This window comes from Gavia stellata, chromosome 3 (genome assembly GCF_030936135.1).
Source record: "Gavia stellata isolate bGavSte3 chromosome 3, bGavSte3.hap2, whole genome shotgun sequence".
NCBI classification, from domain to species: Eukaryota; Metazoa; Chordata; class Aves; order Gaviiformes; family Gaviidae; genus Gavia; species Gavia stellata.
The window spans coordinates 42,113,382-42,139,523 of NC_082596.1; the positions used below are offsets into that span (position 1 = coordinate 42,113,382).

Sequence of the window (26,142 nt, forward strand, 5' to 3'; positions counted from 1 at the left end):
ATATAGAGAGAAGTGTTACTATATAGTATATGCATAGCAAGTGCCCATTCCTTTCCGTTTAGGCTTAAATATTTGGCACGCAACACAATCACCACTTCATCACAACATAAATTGGGAAGAAAACAAGAAGTGTTGCCTATGGTCTTTTTTAGCTTAAAACTTTAATTACTTAGCATGTGAAATGAATTATGATTAAAATCATGCAGATACTCAGATTACAAAACAAAATACTTCAAATACAATTGCACGTTTAAAATTTACTCAGTCAAATACCTACTTTGAGGTAAAAATGTAAGATTAATCAAATATACTAGGCAATTATAAGCTTACCATAAATAAATAAGCATTGATATTTTCAGAATAAAACAATCAGTGAAAACAGCATTTTTAACACATATAACGGTACAAGAGGTACAGCCCATTTACCCTCCTTCAGAGTGTGACTACTCATCTGATATAAAGCCACAGATACTATAAAACCGCATACCACTAAAACACAGCAGCCAGTTTGCCCACAACATAAGATTCCTACCTGCATACTGCAGCGTAGGGTCAAGTCATTTGAAAAAATATATAATCTCAAAGATTAAGGGGTTTAATTATACAGCTTCCAAACAAGTATAGTGAAAGCTGCACAACCAAATCCCCATTGAACATTACAAAATGCCTTTGGCCAAAATTCCAAATATAAAGACCTGAAATTCAGGTCAAAAATACACGACCAATTAACATGTCTACTTTTGTGCATGCAAGTGACAGCATAAACAAGTTTTGTGTTTGTGCACCTTGGTGTTTTTTGTTTGGGGTTATTTAAGTAACTGTTCATGTGAAGAATCATGTAGCTGCACAGGGTTCAACTGCATATTCAGGTTCAAAGTGACCACAGGCCTACTCTCATGAAATCTAAATCACAGCATTTCTCCAGATGACAGTGGTCTTTCCCATTTCTCTAACTTCAAGAAGAAAAACATTCATACTTATTTTCACCACAAGTAGAACAACTAGAATACAAGTAAGAACAATCTATTATAGTCTGCAATAGATGAGGTTTGCATCTCCTGAACTGATTCACTCACATGAGCAACGATACAGGGAAAATTACATTAAAAACTAGAATATAAACATTATACTGCACCATGAGACACTACAAACAGAATATACAAAAATTATATTAGGGCATTAATTATCTATCAACCTATTAAACAAAACACCTTAGTATTAATACAGCTTGGAAGGTAAACATAGCCTACAGGCTAAGTTTTCAAATGGCTGTTTGTCAATGCAGCATAAAACATTTCCATAGTGCAAATCTTACCAACTGTACGAAAGATACTGTCCCCTTCAGAAAAATGCTTCTCCACCCACCCCGCTCAAAATAATGAAGAGTCATAAAGTCATATCTCATTTCACATTTAGTACAAGATGTGGTTTGAAACATACTAACATAGGGAAGCTTAATTTTAACACTGAAAAAAGGTTGAACAATGTTGAGAAATTAAAACAAAAAAATTAGATATGCTATAGCTGGAAGACATGAAACCCAAAAATCTGATCTGTGAAAGTGGGGGAATAAAAAGACACTGATCTTTCCTTTTTTTCATCTGTTGGAAACATTGTATGACAATACAGCATGCTCCCTACATTGTACCAACAACTGTAAGATTACTTTAATTGCTGAAGAATCACAGTGTTAAGTATATCTGCTTCTTGTAGTGTCAGGCTTTCATCTGTTAGCTCTTTATTTGGAAAGGTAGTCACAAGAACAAAATCAGTTGTTGCAAATGCTGGACGAGACTGGATAATGAAATCTCGAATATCCTTAATCCTGTGGAAAGGATACGGACATGAAAACTGTGTATGATTCCATTTTGACATAAACCTCTGAACATTAGGATGATCAGAGAATACAAAACCTTCTAACAGACTAAACTATTTAATATGTCCTATTGATTTTACATTTCCAGATATGGATCAAATGGTTGTAGCCTAGAATTTTTTGCTTCTTGCATAAAAAAACCTGAAAAATTAAAATGAATGTTGTTTTATCAAATAACAGAAATAAAATTTGTAACATAGAAGTATATTGCAAACTGATACTTGGCACAGAAAGCCAAGTAATTTCAACACCAGCTGTCAAAAATGTAGCCAAAAAGGCTAAATTATTAATGGAAGGAGGAATCTTAAAATATATGGTGACAGTGATGAGAAAGCAGAGGGGAATTATTAATGTATTTCAATAGCAAGAGGTTTCCCCTACTTTCACTTGGCACTGAACTTCTGAACAATAGTTCATAAAACAATCACATCAACAGTGTAACAAGAATAATGTAGTTTTATAAGACATGGATGAAAAATAAATAAGATTTTAGAGATAAAAACCTGATATTTGACGTTTCTCTCCTAAGACAGTAAGTTGAGAACCAATCTTTGACGATCTATTGTAACTAAAAAGTAGGCAGATTTACTGTAGCCAAAAAAGGAGGGACTTCAAGTTTCTATCAGTCTTCAAGGCTTATGACACAAGCAAGGCACTTTAGTAGCTGATTTTGATCATACATATGGCAAGGATAACTAAAAACATTCACATCCAAGAGAAAGTTAGTATTGATTAAAATAAGCTTCTGTCAACACACCCTTGGTTACAGATGTCACTGGGAAGTTTACCTCTTCTAGCTTTTCCTGCAGACGGAAGAAAAAACATCATGGCTACAGAGGCTCCCAATAAGCACTACTGTTTATCTAAGTCACTTCTCCAGCCGGTGCTGTGAAGAAAAGATCTGGGCCTGTACTATCAGTGTACATTATCAGGTCTGCTAAAATATGAAAAATTATTGCTGTATCTTCCTCCCTATGGGCATCTCAGCTAAAATTGCCCCATTGTGGTCTGTGTATGTTGTCAGGTGAAGAAAGCTGCACATAGGCTCTGCCCTTATTCTGAGCCAGAGGGAAAAAAGGGAACAGGTGAACGCTCCATATAACAATATTAACATGGAATTGGGTCCATGCTAAGACCACCTCCAAGGCAAGATTCAAGCTCAGTTTCAGCTGTGTTCTAACACAATGGTGCAGATTTCAGATCAGGGCTGGCTTGAGCTCTGCTTGCTGTGAAGTGCAGGTGGACCTACTGCCCAAATCTCTGCCCTCTGCCCAAAGTTCTCTCAGCCACGCAGTGCAAAGCAGAGCTTTACAGAACCTTGCACTAACACAACCTCTTAGGCAAATAAATAGGGTTGGCCAACACCATTTGTGGCAATGCCCCAACAATGTCAATAAACCTGATGGCAAGCTCTAATCAGCAAACTACTAACAGATCTAAAAAACCCACCAAGTTCACACGCTGACAATTCCTAGGAGATGACCATCCAAAACAAAACAAAAATTGGTTCTCAGTATTATGTTCAGCCCACGTGCCAGAATTGCAAATGAGTATGTTATGTCCATATACCCTTCTGCATATGGGCTGCAATCTACACTTACATCCTATGTCATGTTTAGTCATAGTCTCAAGCATAACAAGGTAGAAAGCTGGAGCTCTAGACTACGGGCCAAAGTATTTCTCTGCCTGTAGTGTGGACTATATTCCAATTCAGACTATACCCCAGAACACCTTGCAATAAAGTGCCTTCACAGGGTCATCCAAGTCAGCCACATGCTCCTCCCAAGAACAGCCCAGGGTTGGGATGACTACATAGCGAGGCTGTCCTCATTTCAGTTGCCCTGAGAACAGTTATGGCTGGTACCATGTCCTTAGAAATCACAGGATGTAACTGGTCATGAAAGTTTGTGACTTTGCAGTTATTAAATATCTTGTGTTTCCAATTACAGAATTTTGCTTTGATAGTCAATTTATCAATACATCTATGTTATGAAAATGACACACAGCTATAACATTTAATTGGAGCTGTATTTTTCCCCTTTTTGCTGTCTTGCTGATATTCATTTAATGACAAAACACAAACTTATCAAAATAGTTATGGTTACCTGCATTGATGCAGAATCAATTTACCTGTGTGTTTGATTAAATCTTTGTATTAATCGGCTTCCATCTGCTAATCTAATTTGAATTTTAGTTGCTGGCATGGAATCATCAATCAGAACAGGCGCATTAAGAATTGATTTCTCCTCCTCCTCTGGGGAAGAAGGTGTGCTGACTATTTCAGGTGTAAGGCTAGAGGATTGAAAAAAATAAGCCAGATGTTATTAACGGCATCAAACCAGAACCGAATAATGTTTCGGTTGTCTTTTTCATTGAATGACTACCATGCATAGCTAGTACAAATGAGCAATGAAAATCCTCCCAAAGTTATCTGAAATAAGTATAAATACAGCTTTTTAAGTAGAGACGCAAATAATGCTTTTGTAGTTTCTTGTCAATTATTGCAATATTTCATATTTATTTTTCTTATAACTGTGCATATCATTACATTTGCATGACTTTAAATAGGTAATTGAGTACAAACAAAACCATCTTTGTTTATGTTTATAGAGCATGAAATGATACTAAGATTTATATATTGTACCCCATGGACTATATTAAAAAATAATCATGAACCATTACACTGCATTAAACTGACCCAAACTGCTTTACTAATTGCCTTCAGGAGCACTACTTTGTGATTCTGGGCATCCCCCACCCTTTTAGAGCACAAATGATACTGACAGTTAATTGATATCACCACATAGTAAGCTTGGAATTTTTTACATTTAGTATAAAAGTAATATAAATCTGATTGAAGATAACCATTTGGCTACTCCTTTCATTGCTTACATACCTGAGACTTCATAAACTACCAAAACAAAAATGCCACACAACAGGTGTGCACATATTCTTACATGCAGAAACTCCTCTCTTCCCTACCTATTTTCTTTAATCATCTCAGCAAGTGCTTAAGTGAAGTAGTTATTATATACAATGGTTCCCTATGTCACTCCTACCAGAGCTTACCACCTTTTCAGTTTTACTAAGCACATTTCCTCATTTTTGAAGAGATGAAATTTAGATTGGAAAAAAGCTAAAATAATTTATTGAATTAATTTACTTGCAGAAGCACACCAGTAATACCTTTTTTGGCAACAAAAGATATTACATGAATAAATGCAACAATGAACAGAAACCTAGAGGTATTTACAATGCCACAGCTAACATTAAGTCAGCTGGAAAAGATGCTATAAAGCCTATAATTGTTATGTGAAAAAGTTGATGATTGGCAGAGTTGAAGTCACATTACTGTTTACTCTTACTGACTGACTTAAGCTGAACAGAGATTATGCACTTTTGGACAAAGTAGTCTGAAATGTTCAGTCACAGGAATGAATTTTGGCACATTATGTATCAGTTCAATTGAATTGTACACATTAGAGCTTTAACAGCATCAGCCTACTCTTGCACCAGGACAGCAAATGAAACAGAACCAGGTATAAGCTTTTCTAAATCATTAAATTTCAGAGTTTTTACTACATTTATGAATTTTATACTGTAGTTGGAGTTGACACTAGAATTGGAGGAAGTGGGGGCTCCAGTCAGAGGTTGAAAGCTGAGTCCCTCCTCTCCCACAATCCAGGCTTTGCAGTATTATTTCATCCAGGGAAGCATGTATAATTTCTCTAGTTGGCTGTTTTTAAAATAACAGCTCTTACTATAGATTTTTGCAGCACCATTTGAAGTTTTAATCAAATCCTAGTAAAAGTTGAGAGATTTTGATACATCTTATTGCTCATTTATTTTGGATCAAATTTAAAAAAAAAAGAATTTATCAAATTATTTCTCTTTCTTAAAGCTAACAGACTTGCCTTGTGTAACTTACAATGAGTGACTGTTTACAAGGTTATATTTCAGGACAGTATTTCCGCTGCTTCATTTCAGAAAAAATAGCTGAGTTGCTGCCATACAAAAATACTTTCCATCTGCATTAATTCAAGCATCAGCCATATTGTTGCAATAGCATCTCCTATTCCCTTTGTGATGATCCCAGCAGTAAAACACAACATGCACTGCAGCTAAGCCAGAGCAGAGTATGTCCTTACTGGCCAGTATCACATTATGATTAAGTTCTGCCTGTTCCTCACTAAACAGGGAACTACTATTTGGGTCTGCTTCCTCTGTGCAGACAGAGTTTTTTCTCATGAAGTTTGTACAGTGCTGATCACCTTTCAGCTTCCTTTGCTCCTGTTTTAAACACAGCTGAAGTTAAAAAAAAAAATTATAGGCAAAATTATATGCAAGAACAGGCAGAGAAATCTGATAGTCATAACAAAGCACAAAGTATCTAGCAAATCTATGAGCAGTTCCAGGACTTAACTTTATTTTAAGATTGTATATAAACTTCCATAATTCCTGGTAACTCTGTGAAATCAAGGCTGAGACTTGTGGCACAGAATAATTCCATATTGCTTTTGTCATCTGATTAGCCTCTCTAACAGTCTCCTAATTGATTAAATCCACTTCTGAAATATCATATGAACACACAGCTGAAAACCTAGTGTTTTTTACCTTCCAAGTTTTTGCCCTTCTCCACTGAAAGCTTTGAATCGCAGTCTAGGCTTCACATATTCCTGTTCTTGGTGGTCTTCCATATCCAAATTAACCTGGCCCCCATGAACAAGTCGCTGCAGTTCCACAGGAATTTCCCTTAATTACAAAAGTAAAAGTTTCCCAATTACATTCTGAACTGCAATACAAAATTACACAAAAACCTTACACAGTACAGTATGAGTAGACACTATTAATATGTTTACTTTAGAAGTCATAGATGTCCAATTGTTTTATGAATTGATTTAATCCCAAAATAATAAATAAAATGAAAAACTAAAAGGAAGAAAAAAAGAAGTCAGTGATCTGACAGCCAAAACCTAGAATACACTAACAAAACATGTGAAACTTACAGCTGTCTGTAGCAAGTAGCATTCAGAGTTAAACCACCAGAAGGAACCAAAGTGTTCCAAATTTTTAAATGCCCCATACATCTGATGACAAATACAGAACATATTTTATGTGTACAGGCAAAGAAGAAGCCTGAGGCTTTTAATAATTATATACACGTGGAGAAAGCATTCTTCTTCACGTCACTTGAAAGACATACCTCAAAAAAATTTCCATTTTAACTTACCCTCTTTTAACAGACTCAAGAAACTGAGCATTTGTTGGGTCTGAATAGGATCTCAACTCTCCATCATCTAAACTGAAGCCATTCCTCCATAGTTTCAGCAAAATTTGAACCTGTGAAGCAAAAACGGTGAAATAAATAAAAAAAAAGACAGACAAATAAGGTATTTCAATTTCATATAGATTAGTTACAGAATTTTTGATCTACACTTAACGGATTCTGTAGCAGACCACAAATAAGATGCAAATGACAAAAGAACAGAGCACTGCACTGTAACTTCATTCTTAGAATCCTTTAAAAAAAGCAAATAATAATTATAGACTACTATCTACTTCAAGACCACTTTAACACTTGGGGAAAAAGAATCTCTTAATTTGCTATCCATGACATAACAGATGATATACAGTGACTGTGTAGTGATCTTCACAGTGTTCCAACTACTTTTAAAAAGCAGAAAACTTTTCTTGTTGATAAATTAAGAAATAAATCCATAAAATTACAAATTCCTGCTGATACACCAGTTACAGTGAAAACTATTCTTTCCTCAAATTATTACATGCTGAGCTCCAATGAAGTTGATGCTAGCTCCATTCAGTTCAAATGCCGAGAATCCTGAAAACCAGCCTCCTTCACTCCCTTCTTATTTTGCTGCATGCTTGTACCTCCAGCCAGAGCCTTTCACCTTCAGAGCCTGCACCTCTCTTCCCTGCAACTAATACCTTGCAGTCCAGCACATCTAGGCTTCCCTAGCCAGTAAAATTGACCTTTCCTTAGAGAGCTATCCCTGCCCCCAGTTATGGTAACCCCACGCAACAGGCTTCCAGCTTAGTGCAGCCAGCCATTACATAGAGGGTAGGATTACTTAAGGATTACTTAAGAGGGTAGAAGGTAGCAGCTCCTGGTGTGACATGAAAGCACCCCCCAGCCTGAACCACATCTTTTGGCCTGACATTTCTTGGTTTTGTTTCTAGATAAGCTTAACATTTGCTCTAGCCATTCACGTGGATGGCAAAGTGCAGAAAACTTTGCCCCTTCCCCCCCCCGCCGCCAATTCCTGCCTTTTAAGTGAGAGGAGAGAAAGGGCAGACAATTTTCCAAAAGCTTTAACCTACTGCTTCACCATTCCTGGAATACATCCATGCCCTCCAGTTTGAGATTGGCTACTTTGCAAGCCACAAGAAGAAACAATTCCTAACCTAAGAGGATTAAAATGTTAGCATAGCTAAGAGAATGTAGAACAACAGCTGGAGGAAAGTATCTGAAAGGAATGTTTGCTAAGAATTTCAAAGTAATTTACATCAGAAAATTCCACAATGGAGGCCTTAGGGGTATCCAATAAACATCTGTCCTCTGTGGACACTTTCACTTTAACAATTTCTACTTAACACATATCTAATATTTAGTTTTTCCTCAAAAACATAGTTACAGTAACACTGGCATTTCAAGCTGTGAACATGATTACGCACACATCTGTTGGAGATTCTGTTTCCTGCTACTCAGAATTTTACCTACATCTTGATTTTCTCCATATATGTATTCAGAGTGCTTTTGTGATGAGTCACCCAACCTATATCCACCACCAGAAAATGACTGGAAAAAAAAAACATAGAAAAGCTTATTGAAATAAATATCTGAAACAGTTCATTAGAATTCTTACCTAGGTGCAAATAAAAGCATCAGCAAGCTTGCTTCTGTGATAAAAAGCAAATACACTGTTCTAACTTGTTTATTTTCTAAGTGGAAAATTATACCTAGTAACCATAATCAGGCTAAGCAGGTTTTATGTGATGCTTTTCAGTTTCTAATTTGTACACTTTTTCAAACATTAGTAATTCAACAGATAAGAGATTCTGATTGGGATGCAACTGCAGTTTGTTTTTTTTTTTCAAATCAATTTAATTAAAAATAAGGCAAATAGTTTATCCCCACTTTATTTTCTAGAGCAAGCTACCTGAGCACAGATAATACACAACTGTGTTGATCAAATCCTCTGCTATTTGCAAACCACAAAAAGGAGTCTTTGCTCTCATGTGGTTAGATGAGTTTCAGAGAGACTAATGTAAATAGAGATCAAAATATCCTTTAACTTTTACCTTAGCTTTACTGAAATCACCAGATGCTCTTGAGGCTTCATCTAACGGGACAGCCCCATGTTCTTTTGCTTCCTTGAAGAGTTCAGCAACAAGTTTACTCGGATTATTAGAAGCCCCAGAAATCTGTAATCCCCTACATTCCGAGTCACCTGAATAAAATCTTCAGAATAGTAAAGTTCATAAGCAACAATGCTTTAAATGACAAGCATAATTTTCTTCTTCCCACCAAAAAAAATAATGAATGAACAAAGAGCTAAATTTGGCACAAAACCTTTTCGTTCTGATCTCAGAAATGTTCCGCTTGGTTCTGACCTTCCCAGCATTACTCCAAAGACATTTCACTAATAAAACTATCAAGCTGCCTCCTGGAACAGACCCCAGAGGTTAGGGGCCAAGGCCATATGTTTAAGTGAATGCAGTCCTGATGCAGCCATGGCTTTATACACCTCATCTTACATGAATGCCACCTGTTCCCAGAAAGACCAATTTCCTCAGTGTGTCCTGTGCATGGGACTGTGCCTGGCCTGGTTAGAACACAGATTCACAGCTAACACTACGTTGGCAGAACAAGTGTAAAACTGCTGTTGAAAACCTGAATACTGCCTCAGTTTGATCTAGTATACTTCCATTCCTGCCAATATCAGAAATGGAAAGTTTTTAATAAATTTAATTAACCTTTAAAGATATTTTTAAATCTGCAGAAACTGCTGTGAAAGCTGATTTTTGTTCTTTTTCTTCAATGCAGCCCCATTTCTTTTATGATGTCACATAACTGGCAATCCCTCAGTATCATTTCTCCTTTGTACATAAATCTGTATTTATTATCCCAATTGCCATTTATATGGAAACTCTTTAATTACTAGGTTTAAAAGAATGATAGTAGTAAGAAGATGAAACAAGAATTCTCATAAGAATTTGTAAGAATTTTCTTGAAAGAAAGGAAGGAAGTACTCAAATATTTGAGTAATGGATACACAGAACAATTCAGGATATCTGAGAAAAGGCAAAAAAGCTTTTGAGTCCTAATGTAAGTTACAACCTTTACATCCACACAGTCGTGTGTTAAGGCATCTACAGGTCCTAGATCACGACAGCCTGATTCTGCTAAATACAGTTTTACTACAGCAGTGCACAGCTAATACTTACTCGTAAGTCATCACCTAGCGTCTCTGTAGTTACTAGCTCTTTGCAGGATAGACTTAGCTCACACACATTTTGAAAAACAGGAGGGAGCAAAGTGTGAATGTCACAAAAAACCCCATTTACTTTCACAATTGTTAAATGAATTTTTTTGTTTTGAAAATACCTTTGGTTTTCTTTGTCATCGCTCATGCTTCTCTCTGGTTTTCTCAACCTTCTAAGAGAATCAATTTTAAGACTGCCAAGAGAATAAAAGAAAAAGTTTGAAGATGACTGGTGCATACACTTCACTAAGTACTTCATAGCTAACTTCTGAAACTACTTGATTTTCAAAAACTAAGGATATGAAGTTGTTGGATTTTTTTCTTCTCACCATACCGTTGTTTTGCCAAAGCACATAGCCACAAATGCTTCTCAGTGAATAAGCAGGAAAGAGCACATGTATGGCAGAGTAATTTTGCAGTAACAGTTGGACTAGATGATTGTTGTAATCCCTTCCAACTGAACTATTCTATTCTAGCATAGGTTATGCAGAATTCTGCTTTACGCCACTGGTGGTCCCACAGATAACACAGGTAATATGCAAGCTCAACAGCTGCTTCAGAATCCAGCTTACCAGAATTAATTACACATCAAATTCTTTCCACATTTTAGCTGTTTTTGTCAAGAGGCAGGTTGACTAGTGAAGTCAACATTGCCTTTCTTTGATGTCCTGAAGCCCCTGTCTATGAGGATCCTAGAAACTAAAAAGTAGTAGTTCTCACTTCTATGTTACACAATTTTAAAAATACATTAAATGGCAACATCACAAAGACTTTCAAAAGATGATTAAAATGCAGAATCAGATTCTGTTTTATGATAGGGACAGACTGATAACCTATCACAGGACAAGCTAGGGTTGTTAATTTGCAAAATGCCAGGAAAAGCTGTACAGATACATGCTTTTATCCTGTAGCACTTGATGATAAAATTCATTAATACAAGATGTATATAAGGTAGCCAACTACCATGGGAGAAGAACACACATACAACCTGCTACATGAGTAATGGAAGATCACTAGTTCAGATTTATGCAATTTGTCTGATTACCTTTGAAATCAACGTGTAGCAGAGCAGATCACTTTTTTAAGTATCATTGTTGATAAAACAATGTAATGCTATATCCCAGTGAAGGATCTGCCTCCTATTGCTTTCTCAGAAAAAAAAAGTACTGTTATGGACTTAGGTCAATGGGCACTAGAAATGCTTTAATCTCTTCTATTTTCTTCCTTTGTCGCATTGTAGGTTTTGTGAGGCTTACAGTTTTGTGCCAATAGCCTTAAGTTTCTTAAATGAGCTTACACAACGTGACAGCATATATAATATGGCATTTGTTCCAGCAGGGCCCAGAGACATTCTTCTATACCTGCAGTTGTGGCAGGCAAGTCAAGTAGATGACTATAAGAGCAGCACTATGTTCCTTGCAATTAGTACACTGCACACCTGAGAGCAAACTGAAGTCTACTAGAAAAAATTCTCATTTTGGATACCATGCAAATAGCAGCCATCTCGTCTTTCTCAGACAGATTCCAGTATGATTGCCAACAAAGAGCAAGTGTTTGCCAACAGCTATCACACTGAAGTATTCGAGATAGTGTATTGCAACTTTTCCTTCAGTTGGAGTGGGAAGTTGTAATTTCATGATATGTATTGGTAAATGGAGCCGTTTGCTTTATTTGTTTATAAACTGTGTTCTATGTAGCTGATTAGTCAACTTAGGTGGTTTTACCAAAACAAACAAACAAAATCACCAAAAAACCTATTATTTTCCAAGTGTCACGTATTGTGCTAAAATCCCTCTTCCTGAAGATCTGCATTTGCAGATGCACTTGAAGCACAGCTCTGGTGACTAAGAAGTTTTCTGCTGCTTAACCTCCATTAAAACAGAGATCCATATTGGCAGTAGCAATTGAAAGACAAGCCAAATGCAAGACTTGTTATGGCATCACTGACAGTAATGATTTAAAGACTTCTTTAAAACAATTTAAATAAAAATTAATTAAAAACTGGCAAGATTTCTTTATAAAAAATTTAAAACTACATTGAATCTTCAAATGCTATCTGAACTGCAAACATTGCAGGCCAGCAAAACTTGGGTTTATACATAAATACACGTCTTTCCTTCCACCTGCCAAAACCAGACAAATTCATTAAGAAGCCCTTCTTATTTCTCTCACCGCATGTGAGCCTACTAATGAACCTACTAAAAATCTTTCAAATGAATATTTGTCTTTTCATGTTAGTTACTTAAATAGTACTGACTTAAGTACAACACTCAAAGCAGCTCACTTGACAAGTTTCACACAAACTACTGACTTGCTGAATTTTGAAGCAGCAAAGAACTGCAGTATTTTTCTGATATAGCACATTTCCAAATTCTGTATGTGTAAATGAAGAGCAACACTGCATTTCTCTTACAGCATCTTAATTTTATCTTAGCTGAAGTGGGTTTAAAGTGTTTTGGAATACCATATAGTACAAAGGCTCCTAAATAAACACAATTTAAAAAGCATTCTGAGAAGACACAGACTACGTGTTATTACAGCGATTCACAATTCCAGATTATGAACTGCTGTAGATTGCTTTTTACAGAAGGAGGAGATCAAGTAAGTATGATAAAGTTTTGTAAGCTAATACAGTAGCTATTCAACACATTTCTGAAGAACAAAGCACGTCTTACCTCTGTGATATTTTTGTATTACTAATCTTTGTAGTTGTTGGTTTGTCAGGACACAATGACTGCCTTTTAGCTTCATCTTCATATAACTCTGCCAAGGCCAACTGTAGGAAACAGAACTCTTTTTAGAAGTCTTGTAACTCTAGAACTACACATGGAACAGAAATAAGACAAAAACTAACGCAAAGTGTGTGCATCACCAGAAAATTAGAAACATCAACATGAGAAACCCCAACTACTTATCTAAATTCAACTTCCTTTCTGCTTTATGAAAGAAACACAAAATGCTTAGTGCCACTGTGACTTGGAACTTGTGCTCTGCCTTAATTTGGTTCACAGTGCTTCACTAGCTACATTCAGCCTGTATTACAAGAGTATATACACACATATATATTAAGTATCATCTCAATAATGTTAATAAATTGAAATAAAGTTGCTAGGTATCCCTCTGATAAGACTGGGAAGCAAATAATACATTTTACAAACATTTAACATAGAAATGGAAAAAACGTAACTCGAATAAGCTTGTACTAGAGTTAAGATCCAATTCAGCCTTGCTGGCTTGAATTCAAGACATCATTGCAAATACTTTAAAAAAAAAAAAAAAGTTTTTCACAAAGGTTCCCAAATGCTGCCATATCACTGGCAAGTTCATTTTCAGGAAGTTGTGTAAGGCACATCACATGTCATTTTTAGCAATCTTATTTTTGTCCTGAATAATACCCTACTTTGTTTGTCAAATCATCCTTAATTTTGTCCCCAAACGATTTTGTTCACACTGTGCAACTGATATTAACATTTTCTCATATACACCAGAATAGGTACTAGGCTACAATTTCATTACAGTTTTATGTAGAAGGACTACACATTAAAATAAAATGAAAAATCATCCGTCCTTCAAAACACACTGCTATGAACACAGTTATTAATCCCATATTATTGTGAGGCACTTTCTGCAGGGGAAAAATGAGCTGAGGAATTATGCCCATTAAGAAAATTAAACTGAGCAATGAAACAGCTCAAGAAAACTACTGAAGACCTCCATTCTATCTGAAGATATAAGCAAGTATCTTTTAGACATGTAAAGCTGATGGGATAAGTCATACACAACAAGTCCATAAGCAGACACTAAAAGGAATAGGCAAAGATCTACCCTGTACCATCCCTAATCCAAAGACTTGAGGGATGCTGAGGGAGCGCAAAAGGGCATGGTCAGGCTTCTGTACATTCCTTATACCGCATGTCTTACACTGCCACAACAAATCAAGTACTGAGCTAGATGGATAGATGGGATGGTCAGCTACTCTGACTCAAGAGGGTACTTCTTTGGTTTTAACATTTTATCAGTAATCGATCTATCAAAAATGCCCGCCTGCTTCAGTTGACTAAAGTCCTTATGAACCAAAAGTATTAACACAGACTTTTTGCATACTGTAGCAAAGGTAATCTCAACAAGAACCTATGAAAATCCCAAACAGAAATCAAGAAAAAAAAATATCCATCTTTCTCTGTTAATTACGTACAATTAAATAAAATAGGTGCAGTTTGAGTTACTAGTAGTTTAACTTGTTTTCCAAACAACTTGTTGCTAAAATATTTTGAACCTTCATACAGTTTCAAAGTCACACACAAAAAAGGAATACTGCTAAAAGTGTTTGCAATTAAGCATTTAAGTACCAATGCCGAGTTACATTCGTGATCCCACTCTCTTGAAACTTTCCCTGTGTAAACCTGGGAAAAGATGTTGTCCTTAGTCTTACACCACATTTGCGGAGACTGACATTTTCATGTGGGGAAGGACACTCCTACCAAATAATCACGAAATACAATGGCGCCAAAATAACTTCAAGTACATTTAAAACCCAGCTACTGAAGTGTCGGGAGAGCCCTTCCAGCTCCCTGGAGAGCTGACCACCCCACACCCTGACCACCCACCGTTTCCTAAAGCGCCTAGTCCTCTTTCAGAGGCGTCCTTCCCTTGCCAGCCTCAAAAAGGGGAATAAAAGAAAGAAAAGAAGACAGCAGCCTCTGCTCAGAGGCCCGGCCCTGCCTAGCTACGGCGGGGCAGCCCCAACTGGTAAGGAGAGGGGCGGGGGAACCGCACACCGCCCGCTCCCCCGAGGAGCGGCCTGGGGGAAGACCGGGGGCGCCCCCGAGGGGACACGGCACTCCGCCCCGCTCGGCCCCGCCCCGCCGAGGCAGCGGGACGCCCATCCCCACCCGCTCACCTGCAAATCCCGGGCGCTGGGCGGGCGGCCGCCGCTCCGGGGCTGCCGATCCCGCCGGCCGCCGTCGGCCGCCGCGGACACTTCCCCTTCCTGCTGCGCGGGAGCTGCCCCGCCGTCCGCCATCTTCCGAAGGCGGTGGCGGCGGCGGCCGAGTGGCGGAGCAGGGCGGGGCGAGGCGGGGCCAGCGCCGCGAGGCTCTTCCGCCGCCAACGGCGGCTGCCATGGCAACAGGAGGGGGCCGGCCCGGCGTAGCCCCACCCACCGGGCCGTTTCCATGGGGACGGCGGGGCCCTGCCACCACCGAGGGAGCCGGCCTCACGGCGGGGACGCGCATGTGTGTCAGTGTGTCTGTCTGTCTGTCTGTGTGCCCTCAGCCTCCCTTGCCCAGGAGGGATGTTGTGCGTATGTGTGTCACCTTGTGCAGCAGGGACCCAGCCATGTCCCTCCCAGTGGGCATAAATGGGACGGTGGGTTTGCACACGGCCTTGTCTCAGCACCCGGCGATGCAGAAGGGCTTTTGTCCCCTGACAGGCCTGAGCCAGCCTGGGCCTTGGGGAAGACTGGCAGCCCTCACTCCGTGGTGCCAGCCCAATGGCCAGAGTGTGCCTGTGGCACCAGGGAATTTCTCAGTCTGCTTTTACATGCAAGGCTTTCTGCAGAACTATAAAGTACCATTGATGATGGCTAAAACCGTACTGGGTTGCTCACTGAAATGCTTAAGCAAACTCAGAGGAGAAAGCGGTAACAGCCTGGCAAATGCTGACTCTGGGTGCTCGAAGTGGTGGCTCGTGGGTGCCAAAATACCAGGCTGGTTTAAGAAGTGTGAGATTTTGTCTTCTTTCTGACTCTTACATCTTAAGCATTAAAAACTTCTAAATGTGGAAGTTGAATTTGTCACTTTAATCTTATGGGTTGAAGTACTCTGAAACTTTGGGAAAAACGCTGGCTATCTTGTCATAATTTTGTAGTCAGGTACCAAACTTGACAATGTTGCATGTCAGAAATTAAAACTAGAAACTTAGAAGTAAAAATTTATTTAAAGATCTCTGCTACCTCTAATGTGGTGGGTTAACCCTGGCCAGCAACTAAGTGCCCACCCAGTTGCTCACTCCCCGCCAGTGGGGTGGGGGAGAGAATGAGAAGAGCAAAAGCTGGCAACACATGGGTTAAAATAAAGACAGATTAATAGGTGAAGCAAAGCTGCATGTGCAAAAAAATCAAAATAAGGAATTCATTCACTACTTCTCATTGGCAGGCAGGTGTTTAGCAACTTCCTGGAAAGCAGGGCTTCACCACACATAACGGTTATCGCAGAATTACAGAATTGCTAAGGTTGGAAGAGACCTGTAAGATCATCAAGTCCGACAATCAACCCAACACCACCATGCCCACTAAACCGTGTCCCACAATGCCATGTCCACATGTTCCTTGAACACCTCCAGTGATGATGACTCCACCACCTACCTCCCTGGGCAGCCTGTTCCAGTGTTTCACCACTCTCTCAGTAAAGAACTTTTTCCTAATATCCAGCCTAAACCTCCCCTGGTACAACTTGAGGCCATTTCCTCTCGTCCTGTCGCTAGTCACTTGGGAGAAGAGGCCAACACCCACCTCTCTGCAACCCCCTTTCAGGTAGTTGTAGAGAGCGAGAAGGTCTCTCCTCAGCCTCCTCTTCTCCAGACTAAACAACCCCAGTTCCCTCAGCCGCTCCTCATAAGACTTGTGCTCCAGACCCCTCACCAGCTTCATTGCCAAACACCGTAACCACGAGCATCCCACCTTTCTCCTCCTTTCCCTGAGCTTTTGTTGCTGAGCATCACGCTGTATGGTATGGGATATCCCTTGGTCAGTTGGGGCCAGCTGTAGCAGTTGTGTCCCCTCCCAGCCTCTTGCTCACCCCCTGCCTACTCGCTGCAGCGTCAGAGTGGGAAAATTAAAACCTGGATGCTATGCAGGCACTGCTTGCTTAGCAATAGCCAAAACACTGGTGTGTCAACACTGGTTTAGTCACAAATGCAAAACACAGCATTTATGGACTGCTATGAAGAAAATTAGCTCCATCCTAGCCAGACCCAGTACAATGAGCTATTGAAATTTTGGTTGAACATTTTATGTGCTAATCTGCAGTGAAATAAAAATGAGTGCTATAGGTAAGACCTGGAATGACCCTAAATATTACTAATGAAAACCAAGTAATGTTTTCAGTTTCCCAAGAATAAATGTAAGACAAAGAAAGAAAGAAGGCAGTGAAAGAAATCCTTAACATAAATTCCCAGCAGACATTAGCATTTGCCATTTGGATTACAGGGCAAGACATCACGACAACCAGGCTGACTGCAAACATTATGTTCTTTGATATAAAACAAAGGCTTTTATGTATAACGGAAAAAAAGTATTGATAATAGTACAAATAGGAATCAATGGATCAGTTTCCAATTCGATATTTCATCAAGATGTGGATCCATAGTATCTGCACATAAATAAATCGCTGCCCTAAGTGAGGCCCATTGAGCTGACTGGCAGTTGAAAAGTTTTGTAATCCAAACTGCTGAATATGCAAGTGATTACAGTTTGCAATCAGGATTTCATCTGGAATTGTGGACTGACAACTAAAATCACTAGTTGTCTGGCATTCACACATAATGCTCGGTTACCCTCAACTAAGCCACACAGGGGGACTCTGGTGACTGTGACCTGAACACTGAACTGAAATACCTGTGAAACTGCAGCTGCAATAACCAGCTAACCATCCTCAGTTGTTTCTAGCGCCATTCAGCAAAAACACCAATCGATCTCTCTAATCAATCTTTCTAGACCCTGTTGATGATAGCTTACATTTCACCGCTGGGAACGGTGGTTAATGGAGTTGGGGTCACATGGGACCTTTTAAGTCAGACTGTTAAACTGTGCACTTAGTTTGTGCCTTTGTAGTCAGCCAAACGCTTGGCTAGTGTGTCGACAAAACGATCTGTTTCAGCCCATGAACAAGAGAAAAAGCAGTGGTCCGCTACCCAGCTCCGTCTCAAGAGTCAATGCTACCTGCTCGACACTGATGGCAGTATTGTTCTTATGGAGGATGGAGATATGAATGATTGGGGTTTTCTGCAGAATTTTTTGGGGCGTTTGACAAAGAAGAATGGCACCACTGGGGTTATATTTTTTATATATATATATAAAAAATATATTGCATATGTAGTACATTTCACATAGCTCCCATATTCTAACCTATAGAAGCTGATCATATATACTTGCAAAGAACTCTTACACTCTGCTTTATTTAGGGAAAAAACCCAACTGAATAGAACTAAGATTCCCCTTCAGTTGGCTCCTGTACTTGAAGCCTTCATACGATGAATATGTCAAGAATAAAAATGTAGTCATGTGTTGTTTCACTGAGTCTTCCTTGGATTGATACATGGTGGGCAGCTGTTGTCCACGTGAAAATATCCTGTGGTGATACAGACTGAATTAGCAGAGAGGATGTCTAAACTGTGATCGCTTTAAAAGCCAAATAACTTTATTATTAAATCAGTTTTTTATAATGAGCTGTCCCATATTTTGACAGGCGTATCTTCCCTAAACATTGGCATTATTCCTGTCTGACTCTTTCTGTGATTGCCTCCTCTTTGATTAAGGCTGCCAACAATGTTTCAAGAGATCACCTGAATACAGATTAGCACATAATTTTTTCTCAGTGAAATTTATATAGTCACAGACATCTGGAAATTTAAATCTCTCTATCCCAAGCAGCCATTTTAATTTGCATAACATTATTATTGTGACCAATGTTTTCTCACACAGCTGTAGATTCAAAACAGTTAATTACTATCTGGCAGCTCTAGTTCCTTAATTGAAATTGTTCCTGTATTTTTCTTTATGTCTGAAATACTCTTCAATTACCCTAGATATTTTCTTCCTAGAGTTTAAAACTAGCAGCATTTACAGTCTTCTATTTGGGAGTAACTCAGGTAATGGATAACAAGTCTTTTATTTTCAAAATTTCACTGCAGTCGGTGCTGTCCAGAAGCAACTATATAATTAAAATTCAAGTAAAAATAACAAAACACGATTATTAAAACTCAACCCACGCACCACCCTAAATTTTGGATGTAACTTAAGAGAGAAGAAGGAAAGAAGAATAAAGTTAGAACAAAGATAAAATTAATAGTAGCTTTCTTAGAAAGACGTTTAAAATAGAAGCATTGTAGAGGCTTTAAAAAGAATGACCAGGATAGGGATAGACAATGAAATATTTTTAGGTTTATAAATGTTAAAGGCACAACCAGTATAAAGGGCTTGGAGGCTGAGACAGAGACCTGAAACTTGACGTGATTAAATGCTCATTGAACTGAGACTGAAATAAGACTGGCAATATAATCCCAGGTCTTTGAGCTTCAAGGACTGGTCATGCCACATGAAATTTACTGTGTAAACAAAAATGACACAAAAAATTTAAGATACAAACCAATTACATACTGGCACAATGGGATTACCCCAAACCTCCGGAACATATGGGAGACCTTTTCATCTACTAGGGAGCACATAAACGTGGAAGGTAATTTTCAATAACCTACAAAACAGGAACACAGGTGTCTTCAAATAATAGATAAAAAAAATATATTTAACGTGACAAAAGTCTTGGGGTTTATATCTATCTATCTACCTAGAGAGATAGAGAGACCAGAGGGTTTAATTAGTTTACTTAGTTACGGTACATTCCTTAGCTATCTGGCAGCCTGTAATCTGCATGCAGTCTGTGGGACCTTCTGTACAATCTGCTACCTTTTTCTTGGAGGAAATAGAGAATAACTGTTTGGATTGCGTTTATTTGTCAACCACCTATTTCTGCTCTTCAAGGAAAAGCCTCCCGTCTTCAGTACTCTGAATTCGGAGTAGTAAGAACGGTCTGTCAGCAATGTTCCTAGATAAAAAGGGTTCAAAGGAAAATGTCTTCTGGCAGAACCAGGACAGCTGTTGATACTTTGATGTGGTTTTCATGAGTGTTCCCAAAACTTGAAGTTGGCTGCTGTATTTTGCTGAGTTTTCACTATATAAAACTAAGCCTTACATAGAAAATATCTTTTTCTTTTGATTTAGCTTTAGTTTAGCTATGACCTGCCAAAACAGTGAGAGATGCTGTCTGTACTGGGGATGGCCAGGATTGGATTTCCAGCAGCTCTGAACTAGGAGGGCTAGCAGTGGAAGGGAAAGCTAGAGGTAGATATTGCCATGATGTGCACTTTGTCATTACTCTGAAAAGGCACGATATCTCTGCTGAAACTCTGAGAAGTATCTGTTGTAGAGATCTGGTACTTGAGGTAGCTGGAAAAGATGTTTCAGAGTTCAGGAAAGCTTTAGGAGTGAGGTTTTTGCTGAAATCTCAGGACATCAGTAGCTCTTGAGAACATTCCACCTTTTGATACCAAATTCTTGCTAGAGCTGCTTTGACAATTTGCTGTGTCTCTCCAGCCTTTAGACTTTGAACACCTAATTTATAATTGACTTGGCTTCACATGGCATTTCTGTGGTAAATTTCCAGGCTGAAAATATAGTGGGTTTTTTTTTTCTAACAAAACAAAACTGACAGGAGAGTTTGGAGAATGAAGATCTGTAAGATAAAAACTTTTAAAGGCACTTCTGAAGTCACGGTGAAGTATAATATTTCGTGATGAGAAAACTTGTCTCTTTCTTACTTAAACACCAAATGAATAAGTACTGACAACATTTTTATTTAAATTCATTTGCTTGTTTTCTGCCAAAAATGCATAGTCCTGTAAGACTGGTTTTGTGAGTAGTGGTCAGCAGGTAATTCCCTGGTTTTATTGCTTCTCCAGGAGCTGCAGTCCCATGGAGCTTGTGCTGGAAAGGGAGGGGTGCAACAGTCAGGAGGACCTCTGTGCTTTGGGGTTGTGGAGTGAACTGTGTTAGAGGGAAACTTCCCACAGAAAATAACATAGGAACAAGAAAAGGTTTCGGGTGAACACAATGGGTTGTCATGGCCCATGGTCACAATATACCAGCTGTTTTGCAACTGATAACATTGTATGATAAATCAAAGGAAATTTCTTAGGGGCCGAGAGATTCACATTTTTATTTTAAAAAAAATCACCACCAAAGCAAACAGAACATAGTCCATTAAAAATATATCAGTATTACTAATTTCTAAAGTTCTACACTTCTCAAACTCAGTATGTTAAAATACTTTAATAGGCTTTTTGTTGTTGTTGAGGTCTAATGTTCTGCCATTTCATCATCACTTCAACCTAGAATTTCTTTGGCTTAACTCTGCAATTTGTGTTGGATTTTGTTATAGACATTATATTACAATAACTGCAAAACAGCAACAGTGTCTTCATTTTCCCATGGCTTTTTGGTTGTCTCCAAATGTTTCATCACTGTCAATGTTTTTTTTGCTTGTTATATTTACCTAGGATATTGAAAAGATAGAATAACGTATCATTCAGTTATGGGATCTACAAGTGACAGGTATTTGGCTTTTATTTGACAAGAATTGCAGATGTGCAAAGTTTTCTAACAAAACAGAAACAGTAGAATAAAATGAAAGATGAAGAGAGAAGAGAAATGAGAAAAAAATAAAAACCCCGAAACTATGGCTCCAGTTGTAGCATACAAGAGCAGAACTGAACTGCTTCCAGTTACAGTGGACAAAACGAGGCTGACCGCTTCAATACCTTTGAAAGGAAGATACAAGTCATTTGGATCCCTGACAACCTTAGCATTGCAGTTGACACTATGTGACCAAAGGGTTCAAGAACACACAGGAAAGAACAGAGGGATTTAAGGATATCAGACAAATCTCCCACATACAATACACGTGAAATAAAAAGCAAAATAGATATTTTCTTGTATTTGTAAGGGTATTTTTAAATAATTTCTGTCTATTCTTCCTGTGGATGCTCTGAAAATCAGGATATTTAAATTAATCCTGCCAGTGCAAATGTATGTTTACTTCATTTTGGTGCCATAGTAGCCATCCCTTTGCCTCCCTCAGGGCAACTGGTGGGTACAGAGGCAAAGTGCAGAAAAAGACAAAGGTTTCAGAGGTTTGATAGTTGGTCTGTAGCGCAACAGATGCTTCAAAACAGATTTAAGAGATTACAGTAGGAAAGCATCTTGGTGAGAAAAAGCAGTGAAGGCATATTTACACTGATGCAAGAGCAAGTCTACAAGTGGTGAGTCTGCAACAGACCTCCCACCGCTTCTGCCAGGGGGGAAGCTGCAATAATAAGTCAAACTGTTCAACAGAACTAAGGCAGCCAAATTCCCACAAATCTGTATCCTGCATTCCCTGTTTCCATTTCTGCCTTTATACCTCCTTCCATTATATCCCTCTTCAGTTCCAAGCCAAAATATCAGGTTCTTCCCTTCTCCCATCCTCCCTGAGGCCCTCTTAGTACCTCCAGCCCCTTCCATAAGTGCCGTTAGGTTTTTTGTGTCCCCAGCACCCTTGCACTGCAATGTCCCATCTTCCCTGCCATGTCTCTTAACTACCTATTTTGACCCATCACTTGGACCAGGGACATCATCTGTTGTGGTTTGTCCAGAGCTGCATGTATCCTGCATGGCTGGCTGCATCCCAGATGAATGAACAGACTGTTATCCCTACGTTTCCCCTCTTCTGATGCATGAATAAGTTCTCTCTGCTTCACTTGGGCATCTATTTGCTAGATTTGGATATCTAGCAAAAAGAAAGTAGAATTCAACTTCAATTTAGTAAAAAAGTTGATACATTTTATCAGCTAATAATAGAAGTGGCATGAATTTGATGACCTTTGAAATGTCTCCTGACCTGGAGTTTCTGTATTCCTGATGCTTTTAACAGTAGTACAATCTCATGCCACTCTCCTGGCAGTCCCTTCAGGAAAATAATGTGCAACTAGCAGTAATTTAATGTGTTTAAAATGCAGAGATGTATAGGCCTTCTGTAGATACAGCTGCTAGTGTCAGTCCCACACGAACTTTGGCTTGCATTTGCATTTAATGCTAGCTGTCAGCTTGGTAGACCACCTATTGCAATCAATGGAGAGACCTCAGAAGGGTCGTTGATGCCTCTTTCATCATTGACTGGATGGACCCTCTTGATACCTATTAATTTCATTCTGGGGTTGCTAAGGCGCTTCAATCTTAGCATGACACATACTGTACCATTGCAAGAATAGCAAGGGGGAGTTTCTGGTACAAGCTGTGGCAGTCATATCTGGTCAGACCCACTCAGCTGATTGGGGACATTCTCCTGGACCTGACTGTTAGGTGAGATGAATCCTTCCTTTGAAATGCTGGGACTATTCACAGTCACAACAGGTAAAATGAAGTGTGTATACAAATCTTTTCCGAATCATTCACTGTGCTGATGAATCCAGTTTTGATTCAGTTGCAAAAATATGATGGACTAGATTACATGTGAAAAAATTATGCAAACCAGAAGTCAACTCTCCAGCTCCTCTCTACTGCTTTCACAGCAAGGTTTGCCTAACTCAGGATTTAAGAGATTTGGATAAGCCTCTTATTCTGTTCTCCGTGCAACAGATAACATCACCACAAATTGTTCTGTGTGGTCTCAAAAGAGTTTAGGAAACAACAAACTTTCTTTCTAATGCCCCCAAGTATTTTTAGAGCTCAAATGAAATGAAAAGGGAAAACTTCCTGACAGCATTACAAAGAAAAAGGGTGTGTGGTACCAGTAGGTGGTGCTGATGCAACAGTAAGCAGGACCTGAAGGCTCGACTTTAAAGCCAATACTTCAAAACTTCCTCCCAGCTGATACCATTACTACATCACTTTCTAATTTTTAATATTATCATCTTACTGCTGTGGGGGCTAAGAGCTGTAGCTATGTACCAAGGCAACACAGTACTAAGTTCTATATACATAGAGAACAGAAAGACAATATATAGCATTTCGTTCCTCCACTTGTTCGTGCAAACAGGTTAACAGCGTGTTATGTGGCAGTCATGGGAATTCTCAGAAGTTTTGACAAAATGCTACCAGCGAACTAAAGGTCAAGTTGAGGTGGTTTCTCTACCTTCAATATAGTTCACACCTATGGGAATACCTCTCTATTATCGCAAACACAAAGAGACACGTTGAAACTTGGAGTTGCATTGTATGGCAGGCACTTGAAAAAGAATTTGTAGAGAAATAGTCTCTGCATAGAATAGCATCCCTGCCACTTCAAATTGTTATCTGAAATTGGATCATTTACCCTGTAAATTATTCAAAGAAAAATATATTGCCAACAAAGTGCTCTTAATATAAGTGTCTCATGGTTAGCCAGTTGTGGAAAGCATCAGTTGTTCTTGAGTCTTTTTTCCTCCTGTCTGTCAGTGCACAGCTCTACCATAGGTTAAGGTGAGGTGTTTGTTAGGGAACATCAGTTGAAGTACAGTTAACACATCATAAGGAACTTAATTCCAGGAAATACTAATTTGTTCATTAATTTGCTAGTAGTAATTGCAATTAATGAATTTGTTAAATTTCTGTCTCTTATAAGTAGAATTATACACAGTTCTAATGCTTACTTTCACATTATTTGCACTGTTATAAAATTTTATTAAGTCACCAGTTCTTTTGGAAGCACTAAAATTTTGACTTTTTTAAAATAAAGATTCTAGTTGTAGAGTAATGCTCAGAAAGACACATCTAGAAAAAATTAGCACATTTCAGCTGTGTTCTGGACCTTGAGGGATGCTTATTCCTTTTGGTCTTCATTTCTTTTATCATTTTATTACTTCTTTCTTCTTGGAACACAGTTTGACCTGATCTTTTTTTTATTTTGGAGAGTGAAATTAGAGCATAGCAGGGAACATGGGCAATACTTCATCCCCATCCACTTAAGCTTCTGACCTTTAACTCAGCGCAAGCTCTAGAAAGTCATCTACAGGCATCCTGTCCATGCAACCTCTCCTTTCATTTCTGCATTTTGCATTTCTCATCTTTGGCAGTTCTTTAATCTTCCCTCATTACTGAAACAGTAAATGGAAGCAATGAGGAGGGAAAGAAGAATTAAAGGAGGTGAATAACAAGAGGCAGCTGTTGGCTGTTACTCAGCAGCCACAACAGTATCTTCTAGGCACTTACAGACAAATGATAGAAATCTGGATCTACAAATCTCCTTCCCATTAATCTGCATTAGCAGGGACAGGTCGTGGAGTCCTAGAACCTGCCACACCTTGCAAGCTGAGAGATGATGAACACCACCTGTGTTGTTACAGTATATGTGACCTTTGGGAAAAGGCATCACCTGAAAAATGTGTGTAAAGAAAGAATCCTGGAAAAGGAGATGTCTCCAGTGAGTCTTTGAAGTGCTCTGTACAAAGCAAAAGCACAGGAATGCCAAGAAAGGTCACTTGGTATGGCATAAGTTGGTAGATTGATGCTTTCAGGTTTCTGCAAACTAGAGCAGCTGGGAGTCAACTGCAACTTATTTTGGAAGTAAAATGTTTTTCTTCCACTCATTTCCTTTTTTAGTATCAGTTGTGGCCCTTGCTCAAATCAGGATGAAAAATTAAAATCTTGAAAAATATTCATGAGCAAAATTAAGTAGGGCATTTATTTTTAATGATTTCTTGGTTGGTTAGTTTAGATAGCTTGAAGTAGCTTGAATTTCAAAATAAGTAACCTAGAAGAGGAGAGTTGGAATCTCCCAATTAATAAAGATGCTAATAGATATTTTGACAGATTCAAAATGTGGTGGGTTTTCCCTGAAATATTTTCAGGAACAAGTGTTTGTTGAAACCAAAGCCCTTTCCTCACTAACATGTCAGTTCTGACAATCTGGCATTTTGTAGTCCAAAAATCACTTGAGTGAGAAATTTCTGCCCAACTGTATTTATAACAGGGGA

General features: G+C 38.7%; 1 protein-coding gene across 1 annotated transcript; it reads right to left on the reverse strand.

The window, feature by feature from the left end:
- Positions 1-319: 319 nt before the first annotated feature.
- UBXN2B (UBX domain protein 2B) lies at positions 320-15,403 on the reverse strand. Its single transcript, XM_059815274.1, has 9 exons — positions 15,281-15,403; positions 13,056-13,156; positions 10,503-10,574; positions 9,197-9,356; positions 8,616-8,693; positions 7,107-7,216; positions 6,491-6,628; positions 4,007-4,168; positions 320-1,825 (listed from the first exon to the last, which is right to left on the reverse strand). Exons 1-9 carry the CDS (start codon positions 15,401-15,403, stop codon positions 1,663-1,665), a joined length of 1,107 nt encoding a protein of 368 aa, XP_059671257.1. The 3' UTR covers positions 320-1,662.
- Between the last annotated feature and the right edge of the window lie 10,739 nt (positions 15,404-26,142).